The sequence below is a fragment of the Hemitrygon akajei genome, unplaced genomic scaffold (genome assembly GCF_048418815.1).
Source record: "Hemitrygon akajei unplaced genomic scaffold, sHemAka1.3 Scf000092, whole genome shotgun sequence".
In the NCBI taxonomy this organism is placed as follows: Eukaryota; Metazoa; Chordata; class Chondrichthyes; order Myliobatiformes; family Dasyatidae; genus Hemitrygon; species Hemitrygon akajei.
Window position 1 is genome coordinate 2,322,569 of NW_027331978.1, and position 17,832 is coordinate 2,340,400.

General features: G+C 44.7%; 1 protein-coding gene across 1 annotated transcript in view; it reads right to left on the reverse strand.

Annotated features, from left to right (window-relative positions):
- Positions 1-246: 246 nt before the first annotated feature.
- LOC140722910 (NACHT, LRR and PYD domains-containing protein 3-like) overlaps positions 247-17,832 on the reverse strand; it is a 54,379-nt gene continuing 36,793 nt past the window's right edge. The window contains exons 8-12 of the mRNA XM_073037547.1: positions 3,070-4,807; positions 1,797-1,883; positions 1,473-1,643; positions 1,148-1,315; positions 247-983 (exon numbers count right to left, since the gene is read on the reverse strand). Of these exons, the coding sequence (XP_072893648.1) occupies positions 896-983; positions 1,148-1,315; positions 1,473-1,643; positions 1,797-1,883; positions 3,070-4,807 (2,252 nt within the window). The 3' untranslated portion in view covers positions 247-895. The remainder of the gene's footprint in view (positions 984-1,147; positions 1,316-1,472; positions 1,644-1,796; positions 1,884-3,069; positions 4,808-17,832) is intronic.

Consider the following 17,832-nt stretch of genomic DNA (forward strand, 5'->3'; position numbering starts at 1 on the left):
CAGATAGGGAAAGGGATGGCACAAAAAGCAGGGTTATAGGCTGTGCTGTGGTTAAGAGTTGGACAGAGCTTGGGAGCGCGGGGGCAGACGGGAAGAAAGCATGGGATCAGCGTGAGTGCTGTGGGGGTTACGAGATCCTGGGTAGCAAACCTCCCTCCGCCTCAGCTGTGCCTCTGCGAGAAGCTCTGGATCGCTGTGGATGATGGGGTTCCCGAGCAACCTCAAATCAAGTCCAACACCAAGACAGGAAGTTATAGCGATGTATTGATTTTATGATGACAAATGTAAATTAAACAATGTGTAACCTGCTAACTTGCGGGAATAACTAAGTTGTTCCTGATTCACTCAGAGTCAGATACAATTAACTGCCAGGTGACAACGAGTGACCGGTTGAATAATCAGTCCCGTTTCTCACCGTCACTCTGCATCGGGGAACCGATTATTATAAAATCACACTTCAGGGCCGTGTCCGGGATCGCTGCAGATCGAGGGTCACTACCAGGTTATTTGTCAATTTAACATGATTATATTGGCCAGACTGCTGAATGTACTGTCATCAGCAAAGAGAACAAAAGTATACTCTCCCAGTATATTCCCACCTCAGGACACTGGTGTCCCAGACTGAGTCACACCTCCTGGCTCTTTCCGTCTGTGTAATTCCCCAAGACCTCATTAAATGAGCACCCATGACATACAGCAGAAACAGAGCCGCTGGTCAGAAAGGGGAAATGCATGTCTATGCAAACTCCTCCGACGTCAAAGAGTGCTTGGTGTGAGAAGAGATCCGTTTGAACCACTGGGAATTAAAACTGGAGCGTTGTCATCAAACGGGAGGGCAGGGAATCGGTCAAAATGTCCCCATCCCACGGGCAGGGATGTTCACACATTCAGATGTTTACAGGTTCACTCTCAGTCCGGGTCTGGGTTCCTGCAGAGATCTCAGTTCCTTCTCCCCGGTCTCACTGAACCGATTCCCGAACAGCCTGAAACAGATGGAAGAATAAAGATGAAATAAACAGATTACACAACAGTGTCAGTAACAGGGGACCGGGGTTAATGTTTCAAAAACGCTGACAAACTAATATCACCGGCGAACCCACAGATCCGCTGATATTTTATCACCGTGAACATTAACAGGAAGACTCACTCGATAGAGACCAGACTTGGGACCTTCAGTATGAGGCCACGGAGAGCAGGGATAGATCGGTCCGTGAGCGAGTTTGATCTCAGGGCCAGCTCCGTTAGTGATCGGTTTGTACTGAGAGCGGAGGCGAGATCTTTGGCACCAGAATCTGTGAGACCGACATCCCACAGCCTGGAGATGAGAGAGAGAGTGAGGGTGAAGGACACAGAGAGACAGGAGATGGTACGAATCCCCAGTGTTTATCAGTAACACAATTACAGATCACATTAATGTTCAGTGTCAGACACCCAGTGACTGTAAGCACAATCTCCCACAGACTGGTACTTACCACAGTTTCTGTATTTTACACACCGGGTTCATCAGAGCCGCAGACACCAGTTTCACTCCTGAATCTCCCAGTTTATTAACACTCAGGTTCAGCTCTATCAGTGTTCGGTTTGCACTGAGAGCGGAGGCAAGATCCTCAGCACCAGAATCTGTGAGACCGACATCATTCAGCCTTGGAATGAGAGAGAGAGTGTGTGAAAGACATACAGACAGAAGACATTGGAAATTACCAGTGTTTATCAGTAACACAATTACTGTTCAGCTTGATGTCCAATGTCTGATACCCAGTGACTGCAAACACAATCACCCACAGTCTGGTACTTACCGCAGTTTCTGTATTTTACACTCCGGGTTCCTCAGAGCCGCAGACACCAGTTTCACTCCTGTATCTCCCAGGTCATTCCCCCCAAGTCTAAACACAAAGAGACAAACTAATGAACAAAGAGATTGAAACCGTGGGTCTGAGGGAATATCTCTCACTCAGATATTTCAGAAAACATGAAACCCTTCAGTAATTAACTAATCGGAATTCTCATCACTGTCAAATGTCACTACCAAATGTCAGTAATTTAGTGTATCAGTGTGACTCTGTAATTTCCCATATTCTGTCTCCTTCCCCAACAGTTGGTATAGTGTCCCTCATGTGAGAATTACCAAAGGAAACACGGTGGCAAAATTATCCCTACAGGAAGAAGGGGAAAAAGGAAGAGGGTTCCCTATAGAGTGATGGGGAATGAGGAAGAGTGATCCTGAGAGGATGATGGGGATGGGGAAGAGAGATACCACAGGATGAAGGAGGGTGGGGAAGAGTGATCTCATAGGGGGATGGAGGATGGGGAAGAGACAATCCACAGCATGAAGCGGAATGAAGACGAGTGATCGGGGGTTGGAAGAGAGATCACCAGAGGGGAAAGGGTGATGGAAGGATGTGGACAAGCGAATGCACAGGATGAATGGGACTTGTGCAGAGAGGTTCCACAAGAGTATAGTGTTGAGTAAAGATGTTCCCACAAGAGGAGGTGATGCAGAAGTAGATCCATGGGAGAGGTTGATCTGAACTGAGGTCCATAATCAGGAGAAAAGATGCCCACATGGTGACTGGGTATCGGGTATGGAGTATGTACTGGGTACAGGTGGAGTGATGGCGATAGCAACTTGCAGGGAAGGGCAGAGGAGGACAATATCACAGTGGTATTTCCCTACCTGTCACTGCGAAAGCCAGCTAACCCTCCCTTGTCCCTCAACGGGAAGAGGGTGTGAAGTTCCTACTCAACTCCTGCAGTCACTGTCGGTGTCGCTGTCAGCAACAGTGAGAAGGAACATTGTCAATAGACGTGTCACAGGAAGCAAGAAACACGGCCATTCCTCTGATTTACTACCATTAAAACAATGGCCGTTGTTCACTGATCTTATGAAGTCTCCAGATCCCATCAGAAAGAACCACAGAAACCTCCTGTCCTTGGGGAATTACTGACCCTTGGTCATTTGTCACAATTTTTCATAATTTGATTTACTCCATTTTTTTCCCAAGTTCCTTCACATTGAAACCACACAATGGAACAGTTTCACATTTCACAGTGAGAGAGAAATCTGGTTACCTCAACTCCTGGCACTTGTGCAGCCCGGTTCCCAGCCATTGGATTTCTTCACACTGAATTCGGCAGTTCCAAAAATCGAGCTGTTTTATTGTATTACAGAATCCGATGACATGAGACAGGACCGCGCAGTCAATCGGGGTCAGTGGCATTTCACAGAATGAAAGTTTTTCCACAGATCCCAGTGTGGCCTGAGCCAGTCCACGATTCTGAGACTCAAACAGGTAGTGTAATGCGTTCAGGAGGCTCCTTGTATCATCTTTACCAGCAGAGTTATGTATCTGGTGTAGAACCTCCTCCTTCACCCAGTCAATCACCCGGCAGGTTGTTTCATGAGGAAATGGACCCAGAATCTCCTCCAGGCCCCGAGCTGTCATTCGGTTGGAGAGACCAGCAACAAAACGGAGAAATACCTCAAATCGCCCATCTTCTGTGTTGTGGGCTTCTGTGAGGAATTTCAGGATATCCCCAGGATGTGGATTCAGGAATTGTGCGACTGCAGCTACAAACTCTTGGATGGTGAGGTGTGGGAATGTGTACACCACGCTCCGGGCAGAATCCTCTCTCTCCAAAAGCTCCATCAGGAACCCGGACAGGAACTGGGAAGGCTGCAGATTGCAGTTGATCAGGTCTCCATCTGTAAACACAATCTTCTTCTCGGACACTCCTTTGAAGGCCATCTGACCAACCTTGAGTAACACTTCACGGGGGTTCTCAATCTCACGGCCGTGGTTTTTCAGGATGTTGTAAATATAGTAGGAGTACAGTTGGGTGATCGTCTTGGGAACTCGCTGCGGGTCCCTGACTCGTTGTGTGAAAAAGGGGCCCAGTGCCAGGGCGAGGATCCAGCAGTAGGAGGGGTTGTAGCTCATGGTGTACAGGATCTCGTTCTCCTTCACATAATTGAAAACAGCTTCCGCCACCGTCTGATCTTCAAAATGTCTGATGAAATATTTCTTCCGTTCCTCATCAACAAATCCCAGGATTTCAGCCCAGACACTGATCTTCGCCTTTTCCAATAAATGTAACGCAGTGGGGCGGGTGGTCACCAGCACTGAACACCCTGGGAGCAGCTTGCCCTGGATTAAACTGTACACAATGTCAGACACCTTGCACTTGAATTCAGGATCTGTGCATGTGGACTGAGCCTCTGTGTCTCTCCGACTGTCAGCAAAATCAATTGTGTCATTGAATTCATCCAAACCATCAAATATAAACAGCAATCCCTTTGGGTTCTTCCAGACTTCTCTCAGGAAATCCCCAAAGTAAGGATGCTGATCCAGAATCAGTTCCTTCAGGTTTATTCGACAGTTAATACTGTTTAAATCACGAAATTTGAAACTGAAGACAAACTGGAACTGTTGGTATATTATCCCCGTGGCCCAGTCATAAACAATCTTTTGTACCATTTTTGTTTTCCCGATCGCTGGCGCTCCCGCCACTGCTGCTGAACTCCCAGATTTGGATTTACTCCGGGAAAAGCTGCTCTGGAACAACTGATCAGTCCGGATTTTTTCCAGCTCTCCGCGGAGATGTTTCTCTCTACACTCCTCGTGGTCTCTGCCTCTTGCTAGCAGCTCATGTTCCACCAGTGTCCGAACTCGAACAGTAGAAATAACCGTGAGCTCAGCGTATCGATCAACCAACTGGAAAATCTTCACCTTCTCCGTCATCAGGATCGTGTTCACTTTCAGTGTTTCAGTTTCTGCCCGCAGAGTCTCCTTGTGTTTCTGTTGAACATCTTCCATGGGAACAGAGAACATATTCAAGATGTTAAATGGCTCATCTGACAAAGAACTTTATAACTGCATTTCAACATTCAGTGTTTGAGATTACGTGAATAAATTCAATGCTTCCATGGATATTAGGACAGAAAGTAAAATTATGTTCACAGACACCGGCATTGACAGTAACGGATGTCCCTGGAAATGTCCAATCCTCATTTTCTGGTTCTAGTTATTTGTGAAAGTGAACATTCCCCTGATTGCACTTTTTGAGGAAGCTTAAACAAGCATCACTCCCCACTAACATCTTAACTACGTTCTACAGAGGAGTGGTTGAGAGTGTGCTGACCTTTTGCATCACAACCACCAGGTTGTGGAGTACCAACTCCAGCTGCAGTGCTGCCGACAGAAAACCTTGCAGAGGGTTGTTAGGGGAACAGAGAAGGTTATTGGGGTCTCCCTATCTTCTGTCCAAGACGTCCTTCAGAGTCGATGCCTCCAGAAGACACGGTACATCATTAAAGACCCCGCACACCCTCTCCATGAACTGTTTGTTCTTCTGCCATCAGGCAAACGTTACAGGAGCATCAAAACTAAAACCACAAGGCTGCTAAACAGCTTCCTCCCACAGGCAGTCAGATTGCTAAATAGCTGCTCGATCTGACTCTACTTTGGACATTTTTAACTGCACTGGGCACTTGTAACTTGATTTTAACTGACATGTGGCTGTTGTGTTTTTCTTTTTATTGTTGTGTTTACTATTTATTGTTGCGTTTGTTATGTTATGATTGCATTGCTCCTGGGAAACGCTGTCTCATTCTGCCCTGCAGAGCTGATGTACAGTTAGAATGACAATAAAGTTTTCGAATCTTGAATATTCTATTGCAATCCTGACTGCACTCCCGTTACAACATTTCACTATATTTAAAGCATTGCTTGCATCATTAACAGACGATGTTAATATTGATCTGGTGTGGAAATATGGAGAGCAGGACACTGTGCATTTTGTCAAAGCTGTACACTGGGGAGTCACAGGTGTCCACTGCTCTTGCATCAAAACAGGAGCAGAATATGCGGGAAATACTCAGGTCGGGCAGCGTCTGGGGGAAAATCACATTGAAGTTGTGGATCGATAACCCATCGGAATGATAAGAAAGAAAATGGGTGCTTTCCAATTCCAATGGGTAGTTTTCAATCGCAGTGATGGAGGATTGATGGAAAGATGAAATCTGTGATAATGGAAGAAACCACAAGCGTCTGTCTCAGTGACGTACATCGTGTCTGTGGGAGAGGGTGGTGAAGTCTTGGCAAATGCTACTCATCAGTCTTGCTCTTGGGGTGTGGGGCGCTGTCTTATGATGTCTCCGTCTGTCAGAGTCGACCGTGGATGTCCTGCCCCTGCAAGCCGGGACACTCCGATATGGAGAGGAAGCTTTTGCCGATGTAGCAAGCTCCCTCTCTCCATGCATCTGATGAACACAAGGGATCGGCAGAGACTGACATAGCTTGGCACCAGAGGTGTCATAGGATATGCCAGTCTGCGTTGAACACCATTTAACACTGACTTAGGGGTTCCCGGTCAAGAATTTTCCCACTGGGTTTACTCCCAAACTCTTCCCCATGAGGGGTACAGTTGCAAGGCAGCGGAGCTTTGAGATCAGAGTTTTCTTGTTCCTGGGTGAGCTGCCAATCACAGCCGATGAGCCCTATCTGAACAAAGCGACTGGCTGTAAGGCATCAGTAACCCAACTTTGCCCCTTCTCCTGTCAGAAGAAACGCTTTACCAGGCTTAGTGGCTGAACCACACGTGAAGGGCAGGAGCTGGACAGAGGCTACTTGTCACTGGGATCATTTAATAGGACGTGGCAGCTCATCCGCACTGCCAACCCCCCGGGTATAACAATCTTAAGCAACCAAGGGGCACTGTATTATTGGCAATCAATCTGTAAATTAGTTTATTATTGTCACATGCACCACTGTAAAATGGAAAACTTTTCTGCATGCGATCCGTACAGATCATCACATCACATCGGTGCAATGAGGTCGTAGAATGAGTCGACTGTACTTCCTTAGAAGGTTGGCGTCATTCAATGTCTGTAGTGAGATGCTGAAGATGTTCTATAGGTCAGTTGTGGAGAGCGCCCTCTTCTTTGTGGTGGCGTGTTGGGGAGGAAGCATTAAGAAGAGGGACGCGTCACGTCTTAATAAGCTGGTAAGGAAGGCGGGCTCTGTCGTGGGCAAAGTACTGGAGAGTTTAACATCGGTAGCTGAGCGAAGGGCGCTGAGTAGGCTACGGTCAATTATGGAAAACTCTGAACATCCTCTACATAGCACCATCCAGAGACAGAGAAGCAGTTTCAGCGACAGGTTACTATCGATGCAATGCTCCTCAGACAGGATGAAGAGGTCAATACTCCCCAATGCCATTAGGCTTTACAATTCAACCGCCAGGACTTAAGAACCTTTTTAAAGCTATTATTAATGCTTTTTGAGACAGTGATTTAGATGCATATCATATTTTTTTATTGAGTTAAGTATTGTATGTAATTAGTTTTGCTACAACAAGTGTATGGGACATTGGAAAAAAAAGTTGAATTTCCCCATGGGGATGAATAAAGTATCTATCTATCTATCTATCTATCTATCTATCTATCTATCTATCTATCTATCTATCTATCTATCTATCTATCTATCTATCTATCTATCTATCTATCTATCTATCTATCTATCTATCTATCTATCTATCTATCACCAAGACCAAGGAGATGGTAGTGGACTTTAGGAGATCTAGGCCTCATATGGAGCCAGTGATCATTAATGGAGAATGTGTGGAGCAGGTTAAGACCTACAAGTATCTGGGAGTACAGTTAGACGAGAAGTTAGACTGGACTGCCAACACAGATGCCTTGTGCAGGAAGGCACAGAGTCGAATGTACTTCCTAAGAAGGTTGGCGTCATTCAATGTCTGTAGTGAGATGCTGAAGATTTTCTATAGGTCAGTTGTGGAGAGCGCCCTCTTCTTTGTGGTGGCGTGTTGGGGAGGAAGCATTAAGAAGAGGGACGCCTTACGTCTTAATAAGCTGGTAAGGAAGGCGGGCTCTGTCGTTGGCAAAGTACTGGAGAGTTTAACATCGGTAGCTGAGCGAAGGGCACTGAGTAGGCTACGGTCAATTATGGATAACTCTGAACATCCTCTACATAGCACCATCCTGAGACAGAGAAGCAGTTTCAGCGACAGGTTACTATCGATGCAATGCTCCTCAGACAGGATGAAGAGGTCAATACTCCCCAATGCCGTTAGGCTTTACAATTCTACCGCCAGGACTTAAGAACTTTTTAAAGCTATTATTAATGCTTTTTGAGATGGTGATTTAGATGCATATCACATTTTTTTTTACTGAGTTAAGTATTGTATGTAATTAGTTTTGCTACAACAAGTGTATGGGACATTGGAAAAAAGTTGAATTTCCCCATGGGGATGAATAAAGTATCTATCTACCTATCTATCATCTATCTATCTATCTATCTATCTATCTATCTATCTATCTATCTATCTATCTATCTATCTATCTATCTATCTATCTATCTAGAAGGAAAAATGGAACAGGATAGTTCAGGGAAACAGTGTTTCAGTTGCCGAGAAAATGCAGTGCAGGCAGACAATAAGGTAGAAGGTCAAAGGATCATTGGGAGGTCAGCGTTGAGTTTTTTTTGGGACGATGTCCCTAAACTGTAGAATTCAACACCTAAAACTACAGTACTGTGAAGAAGTCTGAGGTGTATATTAGGACTGACACATTTTGTCTTTCATTTTCTAGTTTGCACTTTATCACGTTGTGATGCGGTTGAACGGCATCGTCTGGATGAAAGGTGCTTTATAAATAAGTTATTATTATTATTATTATTATTATTATTATTATTATTATCATCATCATCTTAGCCTAAACTGGTAAAACCTGAGGTACAGGCATGGCCAAGCACACTCATGTCTCAATTGATAGGAGAATTCTGACTATTCTCGTGGTGTATAGTATCGAGGGTTTTCGAAAATTTACACAAGTATTGCCGTGTGGGCCTAATTTATTAATACTATTCTGTAAAGCCTTTAGGATGATACCAGTTAATGATATTACGATTGGGATAACGAATACCCTGTTCGTCTTCCATAGTCATTCATTTTGTCCTTTTAATTCAACATATTTCTGGCATTTTTTTACTAATTCATTTCTGTAAGCTATGTGTGTTTGAAATGGCTATATATATTTAAAAAGTTGCTTTTGCTTGTTTATTATGTAAAATTACATCCGAACGCATATCATGGATTACGCTATCTGAAATAATGATCGGACGCAGTATGATATGAAGGACTCCGATAGGACTCTAAAAGTGGAGCAGGCTTGTACTTACTGTAAGTTGTGGTGTTTTTCATCAGTTGTAGTTTAAGCAATGTTTTTGTGAACGTTGTCCACCACTTGACTGTGCTTGTGCAAGTAATGAGATTCAGTTAAACTACTGCAGGATCTTGTAAAGTCGGATTGTTTCTGGTTTCTCTTGTAATTTTCAGCATTTATCTTCATGAACCTATTGGTCGTTTATTCTGTATTTTTGATAACTACATGTGTTAACAACCTTGTCCTGTATTGCGACAATGATCCCTTCTGTTTCTGGGAAAAGTTCTCCAACTCTGAGCCAGGGGCTCGACGCTTCCTTGTCGACATCTAGTCGCCTCAGATCGTGTGGCTGTCTTCCACGGGGCGTCAGACTCTTCCATTGGTTAGCGTTTTATGACAGTTTCTTCATGTTTTATGGGTTAAGCCTTCATTTTCGTTCAGTGATGTGTACCCATTGGATTTGCATATGCTTGTACGGAGTGCTGAATCCTGCTTGCGTTATAAAAATATGTCAATAGAGCTAATTGTGGATTTCAGAAAAGGCGAGATGAGGGAACACAACACACCAGTCCTCATAAAGGGATCTGATGTGGAAAGATTGAACAATTCCAAATTCCTGGCTGTCAGTATCTCCCACTATCTAACCTGGACCCAATATATCGATGCAGCTACAAAGAAGGCACAACAGTGACTATATTTCATCAGGAGTTTCCAACATCACTCGAATATTTCTACAGGTGTAACTTGGAGAGCATTGTAACTGGCTGCATCACCGTCTGGTTCATGGGGACTACTGCACACGATCAGAGTAAGGCGTACACTCAACGATTCAGAACAACTTCTCCTCTGCCATCCAGTTTCTGAATGGACATTGGACCCATCGATACTGTTTCACTAATCTCTTTTTAAATTTCTATTTCTGCACTACTTATTTAGTTTAATATTTCATATAATCACACAGACATGCATAGCTCTATATGTTCAACTTCCAGGCCCTGAAGCCGCTTTGCTGCTCAGCCAGATCCACTGTCTGACAGGCCACATGTCTCGCATGGATAACTCCAGGTTACCGAAAGCAGTACTCTACGGAGAACTCTCTCAGGGCAAGAGAGATCGTGGTGCCCCGCGCAGGAGGTACAAGGACCAAATTAAGCAGAGGCTCTCTCAGGCAAATATGGAGGTCAATGAGTGGCAGCCGCTGATCCACGGAAAAGCCAAGAATTTTGAGGAACCCAGAAGAGCGACTGCTGAAAAGAAGAGGGGATGCAAGAAGGATCCAACTATCCAAGCGCCTGCATCCCAGCTGCCCCTCTGTCCCAACTGCTCCCGGGTCTGCAGATCCAGAATTGGCCCCTACAGTCACCAACAATCGTGTCGTCATCCAGTGCTACCACCCTCCCCCCACCTCCCCTCCCCCCCACACACAGACACACACACACACACACACACATACACACACACACACACACATATTTGGGAAGAGAACAGGATTTAGGGTATGTTTCATGATCATTAATGCTTGGTGGAACCCCGGAATGCCCATTCCCTCAAATCCTTTTGTTCCCCGGATCTGGAGTACCTGGTGCTGCTGTATAAACCTTTCTGGCTACCAAGGGAGTTCCCGGCTGTTATTATCACAACTGTGTAATAACAACATCCCCCAGTTGTGTGTTATTGTCACAGAGGGGGGATGCTTCCCTTCAGAAATCGGTCAGGACTTCCCAAACCACAACATTTGTATCAACGGTTCCGTGTAAACAGCACTTGCCGTGTGACCGACTGCTTACAATGCCGGTGATCAGCAGGAGCTCAAGAAATTCAGCTCTGATCTGTGCAAAGTCATCCAGGCAGCGAAACGACAATACAGAGATCGTATTCAGGCACAACTCTCCACCAACAACACACACAGCTTATGGCAAGCTCTGCACCCCAATGCAGACTTCAGAGCTAAGTGCAGTGGTGCTGCCAACATCGCTCCCTGTCTCCCAGAGGATCTAAGCCTCTTTACGCTCGGTTCGATATCGCCAACACTGAGACCCCGAGGAGAGCCGACAAAGCGACCTGCACATTGGCCATCTCTGAGGATGAAGTTCGCAGGTGTTTCCAACGAGTGGACAGTCGCAAGGTTGAGGGACCGGACGGCGTCCCAGGGCGGGTACTCAGGATGCGCGCGGCACAACTGGCAGGTGTATTTACGGATATTTTTAATCACACCCTCTCCCAGTGAAGAGTTCCCTCCTGCTTCAAATCATCCACCATTGTTCCTGTACCTAAAACGACTAAGGCAACATGCCTGAACGTTTGAGTCCTGTCGCACTCACCTCAATAATAAGCAAATGCTTTGAGAGGCTGGTCAAGGACTGCATCTGCAGCTTGTTACCACCCACACTGGACCCCCTACAATTCACCTACCTACACAACCGATCAACAGATGACACAATAGCCACTGCTCTTCACACCTCCTTAAACATCTGGAGAAGAGGGATGCTTATGTGAGAATGATGTTATTAGACTACAGTTCAGCATTCAACACCATAGTTCCCTCCAGGCTCGACAAGAAGCTCAGAGACCTCGGCCTTGACCCTGCCTAGTGCAGCTGGATCCTGGACTTCCTGTCAGATCGCCGGCAGGTGGTAAGAGTGGGCTCCCTCATCTCTGCCCCTCTGCCCCTCAACACAGGAGCCCCTCAGGGCTGTGTCCTAAGCACCCTCCTTTACTCTCTGTATGCGCATGACCGTGTCGCCACCCACAGCTCCAATCTGCTAATTAAATTTGCTGAGTATACTATATTTATTGGCCAAATCTCAAGTAATAACGAGGCAGCCTACACAGAAGAAGTCATCAGCCTGACACAGTGGTGTCAAGAAAACAACTTCTCCCTCAATGTCGCAAAGACAAAGGAGCTGGATGCAATGTCGCAAAGACAAGAGGAATGGAGATAGGCTAACCCCCACTGATATCAATGGATCTGGGGTTGAGACAGTGAACAGCTTTAAGTTCCTTGGCATTCACATCACTGAGGACCTCACGTGGTCTGTACACATCAATTGTGTGGTGAAAAAAGGCACAACAGCACCTCTTTCACCTCAGATAGAAACATGGAACCGTAGAACATTACAGCACAGCCCTTCCTGACTGTGCCAAACCATTTTTCTGCCTAGTCGCACTGACCAGCACCTGGCCCATATCCCTCCATACACCTCTCATCCATATACCTGTCCAGGTTTTTCTTAAATGTCAAAAGTGAGCCCGCATTCACCACTTCAGCTGGCAGCTCATTCCACACTCCCACCACTCTCTGCGTGAAGAAGCACCTGCCCCAATGTTCCCTTTAAACTTTTCCCCTTCACCCTTAACCCATGACCTCTGTTTTTTTTCTCCCCTAGCCTCAGTGGAAAAAGCCTGCTTGTATCCCCTCTACCTATACCCATCATAATTTTAAACACCTCTATCAAATCACTTCTCTTTCTCCTACATGCCAGGGAATAAAGTCCTAACCTATCCAAACCTTCTCTGTAACTCAGTTTCTCAAGTCCGGGCAACATCTTTGTAAACCTTCTCTGCACTCTTTCAACCTTATTAATATCCCTCCTGTAATTCGGTGACCAAAACTGCATACAATACCCCAAATTCGGTCTCGCTAATGTGTTATACAACCTCACCATTACATTCCAACTCTTATACTCAGTACTTTGATTTATAAAGGCCGATGTACCAAAAGCTCTGTTTACGACCCTATCTACTTGTGACGCCACTTTTAGGGAATTATGTATCTATACTCCCAGATCCCGCTGCTCTACTGCCCTCCTCTGTGTTCTGCCATTTACCTTGTATGTTCTAATTTGGTTTGATCTTCCGAAGTGCAATACCTCACACTTGTCCGCATTAAACTCCATCTGCCATTTTACATCCCATTCCCCCAACTGGTCCAGTTCCCTCTGCAAGCTTTGAAAACCTTCCTCACTGTCCACTACACCTCCAATCTTTGTATCATTAGCAAATTTGCTGATCCAATTTGCCACATTATCATCCAGATCATTGATATAGATGACAAATAAGAATGGACCCAGCACTGATCCCCGTGGCACATCACTGGTCACAGGCCTTCACTCAGAGTAGCAATCTTCCACTACCACTCTCTGGCTTCTTTCATTGAGCCAATGTCTGATGCAATTTACTACCTCTCCATGTATACCTAGCGACTGAATCTTCCTAACTAACCTCCCATGCGGGACCTTGCCAAAAGCCTTTCTGAAGTCCATGTATATAACATCCACTGCTTTCCCTTCATCCACTTTCCTGGAAACTTCCTCGAAAAGCTCTAATGGATTGGTTAAACATGACGCATAAAGCCATACTGACTTTTTCTAATAAGTCCCTGTCTACCGAAATACCTGGAGACCTTATCCCTTAGTATTCCTTCCAATAATATACCTACTACCGATGTCAAACTTACCGGCCTATAATTTCATGGCTTACATTTTGAGCCTTTTTTAAACAACAGAACTACATGAGCTATCCTTCAATCCTCTGGCACCCGGTCCGTGGATATCGACATAATACTTATGCCAGGGCCACTGCAATTTCAACATTAGTTTCCTCCAAGGTCCGAGGGAATACCCCGTCAGGTCCTGGGGATTTATTTACTCTGATTTGCCTCAAGACAGAAAGTACCTCCTCCTCTTTAATCTGCATAACTTCCATGACCTCCCTACTTGTTTGCCTTGTTTCCATAGACTCCATTCCAGTTTCCTTAGTAAATAGAGATGCAATATACCCATTTAAGATCTCCCCCATTTCTTTTGGTTCCATACATAGCCGACCACTCTGATCTTCAAGAGGACCAATTTTATCCCTTACTATCCTTTTGCTCTTAACATACCTGTAGACGTTCTTAAAATTATCGTTCTCCCTGACTGCCAAAGCAACCTCATGTCTTCTTTTAGCCCTCCTGATTTCTTTCTTAAGTATTTTCTTACTCTTTGTATACTCCTCAAGCATCTTACTTCCTCCCTGTTGCCTATAAATGTTATACATCTCTCTCTTCTTCTTTATCAGAGTCCCAATATCCCTCGATAACCAAGGCTTTTTATTTCTATTCATTTTGCCTTCAACCATGACAGGAACATACAAACTCTACACTCTCAAAATTTCTCCTTTGAAGGCCTCCCACTTACAAATCACATCATTGCCAGAGAACAACCTGTCCCAATCTACGATTTTTAGATCCCTTCTCATTTCTTCAAATTTGGCCTTTTTCAGTTTTAGAACGTCAACCCGAGGACCAGATCTATCTTTATCCATGATCAAGTTGAAACTAATGACGTTATTATCACTGGAAGGAAAGTGTTCCCCGATACACACTTCCGTCACCTGCCCTAACTCATTTCATAATAGGAGATCTAATATTGCATCCTCCCTAGTTGGTACATCTATATATTGATTTAGAAAACTTTCCTGAACACATGTTGCAAACTCTAACCCATCTAGACCTTTAACAGGATGGGAGTCCCAAGCAATGTGTGGAAAATTAAAATCCTCTACAATGACAAATTTCTGTCTCCTGCAGTTGTCTGTTATCTCTCTGCAAATTTGCTCCTCCAATTCTCGCTAACTATTGGGTAGTCCATAATACAACCCTATTAATGTGGTCATACCTTCCGGTTTCTCAACTCCACCCATAGGGCCTCAGTAGACAAGCCATCTAATCTGTCCTGCCGAAGCACTGCTGTAATATTTTCCCTGACTAGCAAAGCCACCACCCACGCTTTATCCCTCTGTCTCTATCACGTCTGAAACATTGGAGCCCTGGAACATTGAGCTGCCAGTCCTGCCCCTCCTGTAGCCAAGTTTCAGTAATGGCTATGATGTGATAATTCCATGTGTCAATCCAGGCCCTCAGCTCGTCTGCCTTTCCCGCAATACTCCACGCTTTGAAATATACACACCTCAGAATATTATTACCACCACCCACAACCTTGCTATTTGTGGCTTTGCATGAACTACCACCATTATTTATGTTTACCACCGTTCCACTATCTACTCAGGCACTCTGGTTCCCATCCCTCTGCCAATCTAGTTTAAACCCTCCCCAATAACACTAGCACACCTCCCTGCAAGTATATTGGTCCCCTTGTAGTTCAGGTGTAACCCGTCTCTCTTGTACAGGTCCCACCTGCCCCAGAAGAGGTCCCAATGATCTAGAAATCTGAAACCCTGCCCCCTACTCCAGTTTCTCAGCCACGTGTTCATCTGCCAGAGCATCGGATTCTTACCCTCACTGGCACGTGGCACAGGAAGCAATCCGGAGATTACTACCCTCTATGTCCTGTTTTTCAACTTCTTACCAAGCTCTCTGTACTCACTCTTCAGGACACCCTGACTCTTTCTACCTATGGCATTGGTACCGATGTGTAGCACGAAATTTGGCTGATCACCCTCCCACCTCAGAATGCTGTGCAGGCGATCAGAGACATTCCTGACCCTGGCACCCGGGAGGCAACAAACCATCCGGGAGTCTCTGTTACGACCATAGAATCTCCTGTCTGTACCCCTGACTATGGAGTCCCCTATCACTACCCCTCTCCTCTTCTTCCTCCCCCCGTTCTGCACTGCAGCACCAGATTCAGTGCCAGAGATCCGGCTGCCGCAGTTTGTCCCAGGTAATCCTTCCCCCCAACAGTATCCAAATTGGTATACCTGTTCTGGAGGGGAATGGCCACAGGGGAACCCTGCAGTAACTGCCCTTTCCCCTTCCCTCGCCTGACGGTAACCCAATTACCTGTGCCCTGTTCCTTAGGTGTAACTACCTCCTGGAAGCTACTATCTATAAACTGCTCAGTCTTTCGAATGATCCGGAGGTCATCCAGCTCCTGCTCCAGTTCCCTAACGCGGTCTGTTAGGAGCTGCAGCTGGGTGCACTTCTTGCAGGTGTCGTTGTCAGGGACACCGGATGTCTCCCTGACTTCACACATCCTGCAAGAGGAGCATTCCAACATCCTGCCTGGCTTATTCTCTAGTCTGAACAAAAAAAAAGAAAAATAGCAAAACAGATGGTTGAGATGGTTGAGTACATTTGGGATGGGCCAGTAAATTTTGTGCATCCTGACTGGCTGCATCACTGCCTGGTGTGGGAATTGTACTTCTCTCAATCGCAGGACTCTGCAGAGAGTGGTGCGGACAGCCCAGTGCATCTGTAGATGTGAACTTCCTACTATTCAGGTCATTTCAGAGACAGGGGGTAAAAAGTGCCCGAAGGATCATTCTGGACCCAAGTCTCACCAAGCACAAACTGTTCCAGCTGCTACCATCCAGGACATGGTACCGCAGTGTTAAAGCCAGGACCAACAGGCTCCACGACAGCTTCTTTCATCAGGCCATCAGACTGATTAAGTCATGCTGATACAATTCTATTTCTACAATTGTATACATAAATACACGCTCACCGCACACGCTTTACTGTAATTGTGCTGCTGGCGCAGAAAAACAACTTTCACGAAATGTATCCACGATATTAACCCTGACCCTGAAAATTTTTATCTGGCTGTTGTCTCATTTTTTTAGATCTGTTATTCATCATCCTCATACTGTCCTCGTTCATATCAGTTTACGCGCTTTCCAGTGCACATGGTGTTTTCCAGAAATTGCTATTTAAGTTCTTATTTTTCTTTGCATATTTCCGGATCCGTTTCAGACCAGGATATTATACCAAACCAATACGTCAATATGGGCACAGTGAGCGTTTACTACCTTCGTTATATTTTTACTGTTCAGCTCTGATTGGCAGATTTTCTTGATCCTCGATGTAAATTCAAAGTTTGTTCAGCCTTGCAGTAAATTTAGATTTTCAGCTTTGAAGTAAATTTTGTTGGAAGGTTTTCCTTTATCACACGATTATCTATTTTCTTTGCTTATTGATGTCCTAAATATACGTTTCATATTCTGTTGCATTGTATCCTGATGCTCTGTTTGATATTCCACCGGCTCTATTGCACCTTTCTTTATGTTTAATCATGTTCTGTACTTTCCTAGTCTAAAGTTCATGCTTATATATTTGGAAATTAATTCCATTATTTGAATTATTTGTTTCAGCTTTACTGATGAAAGAACAAATAATTTAAAATCATCAATGTATAAATGTGTCAAGGTATAATTCATAATTTCTTTTGATTAGATACCTGATTTTGTCTGTTTCAGTAAATTATGAGTGGGCTTAAAGCTAGACAAAACCATAGTGAGCTTAGTGAGTCGCTTTGGAAAATCCCTCCATTTATTTTGATAGTGGTCGTTCCTCTGTGGTTGTTAATAGGACGTTTATTTTACGCGAATGCTTCATCAGATGTTGCAGAAATTTCACAAGTATTGTATGAATTTTATCTATATTTGGAGCCTTTTAAACACACGAGGAACAGAATCAGATGTGTTTTGTATTGATAGACAATATAACACTGAAAGATTTCTGCTTTCTACAGGGTTTGAAATAGAATTACATAATCTTTTATCTGTTGTTCAAACCCGAACGGTATTCTGTCTGCTGTCCTGTGAGTATATTGTGGTTATCTAAGTTGTTATCTGAGTTGTTATTAGTTACGGGATGTACGATGCAATAATTTTAGATATAAAATTGCCTTATTATTATTAAGAGCTAATAA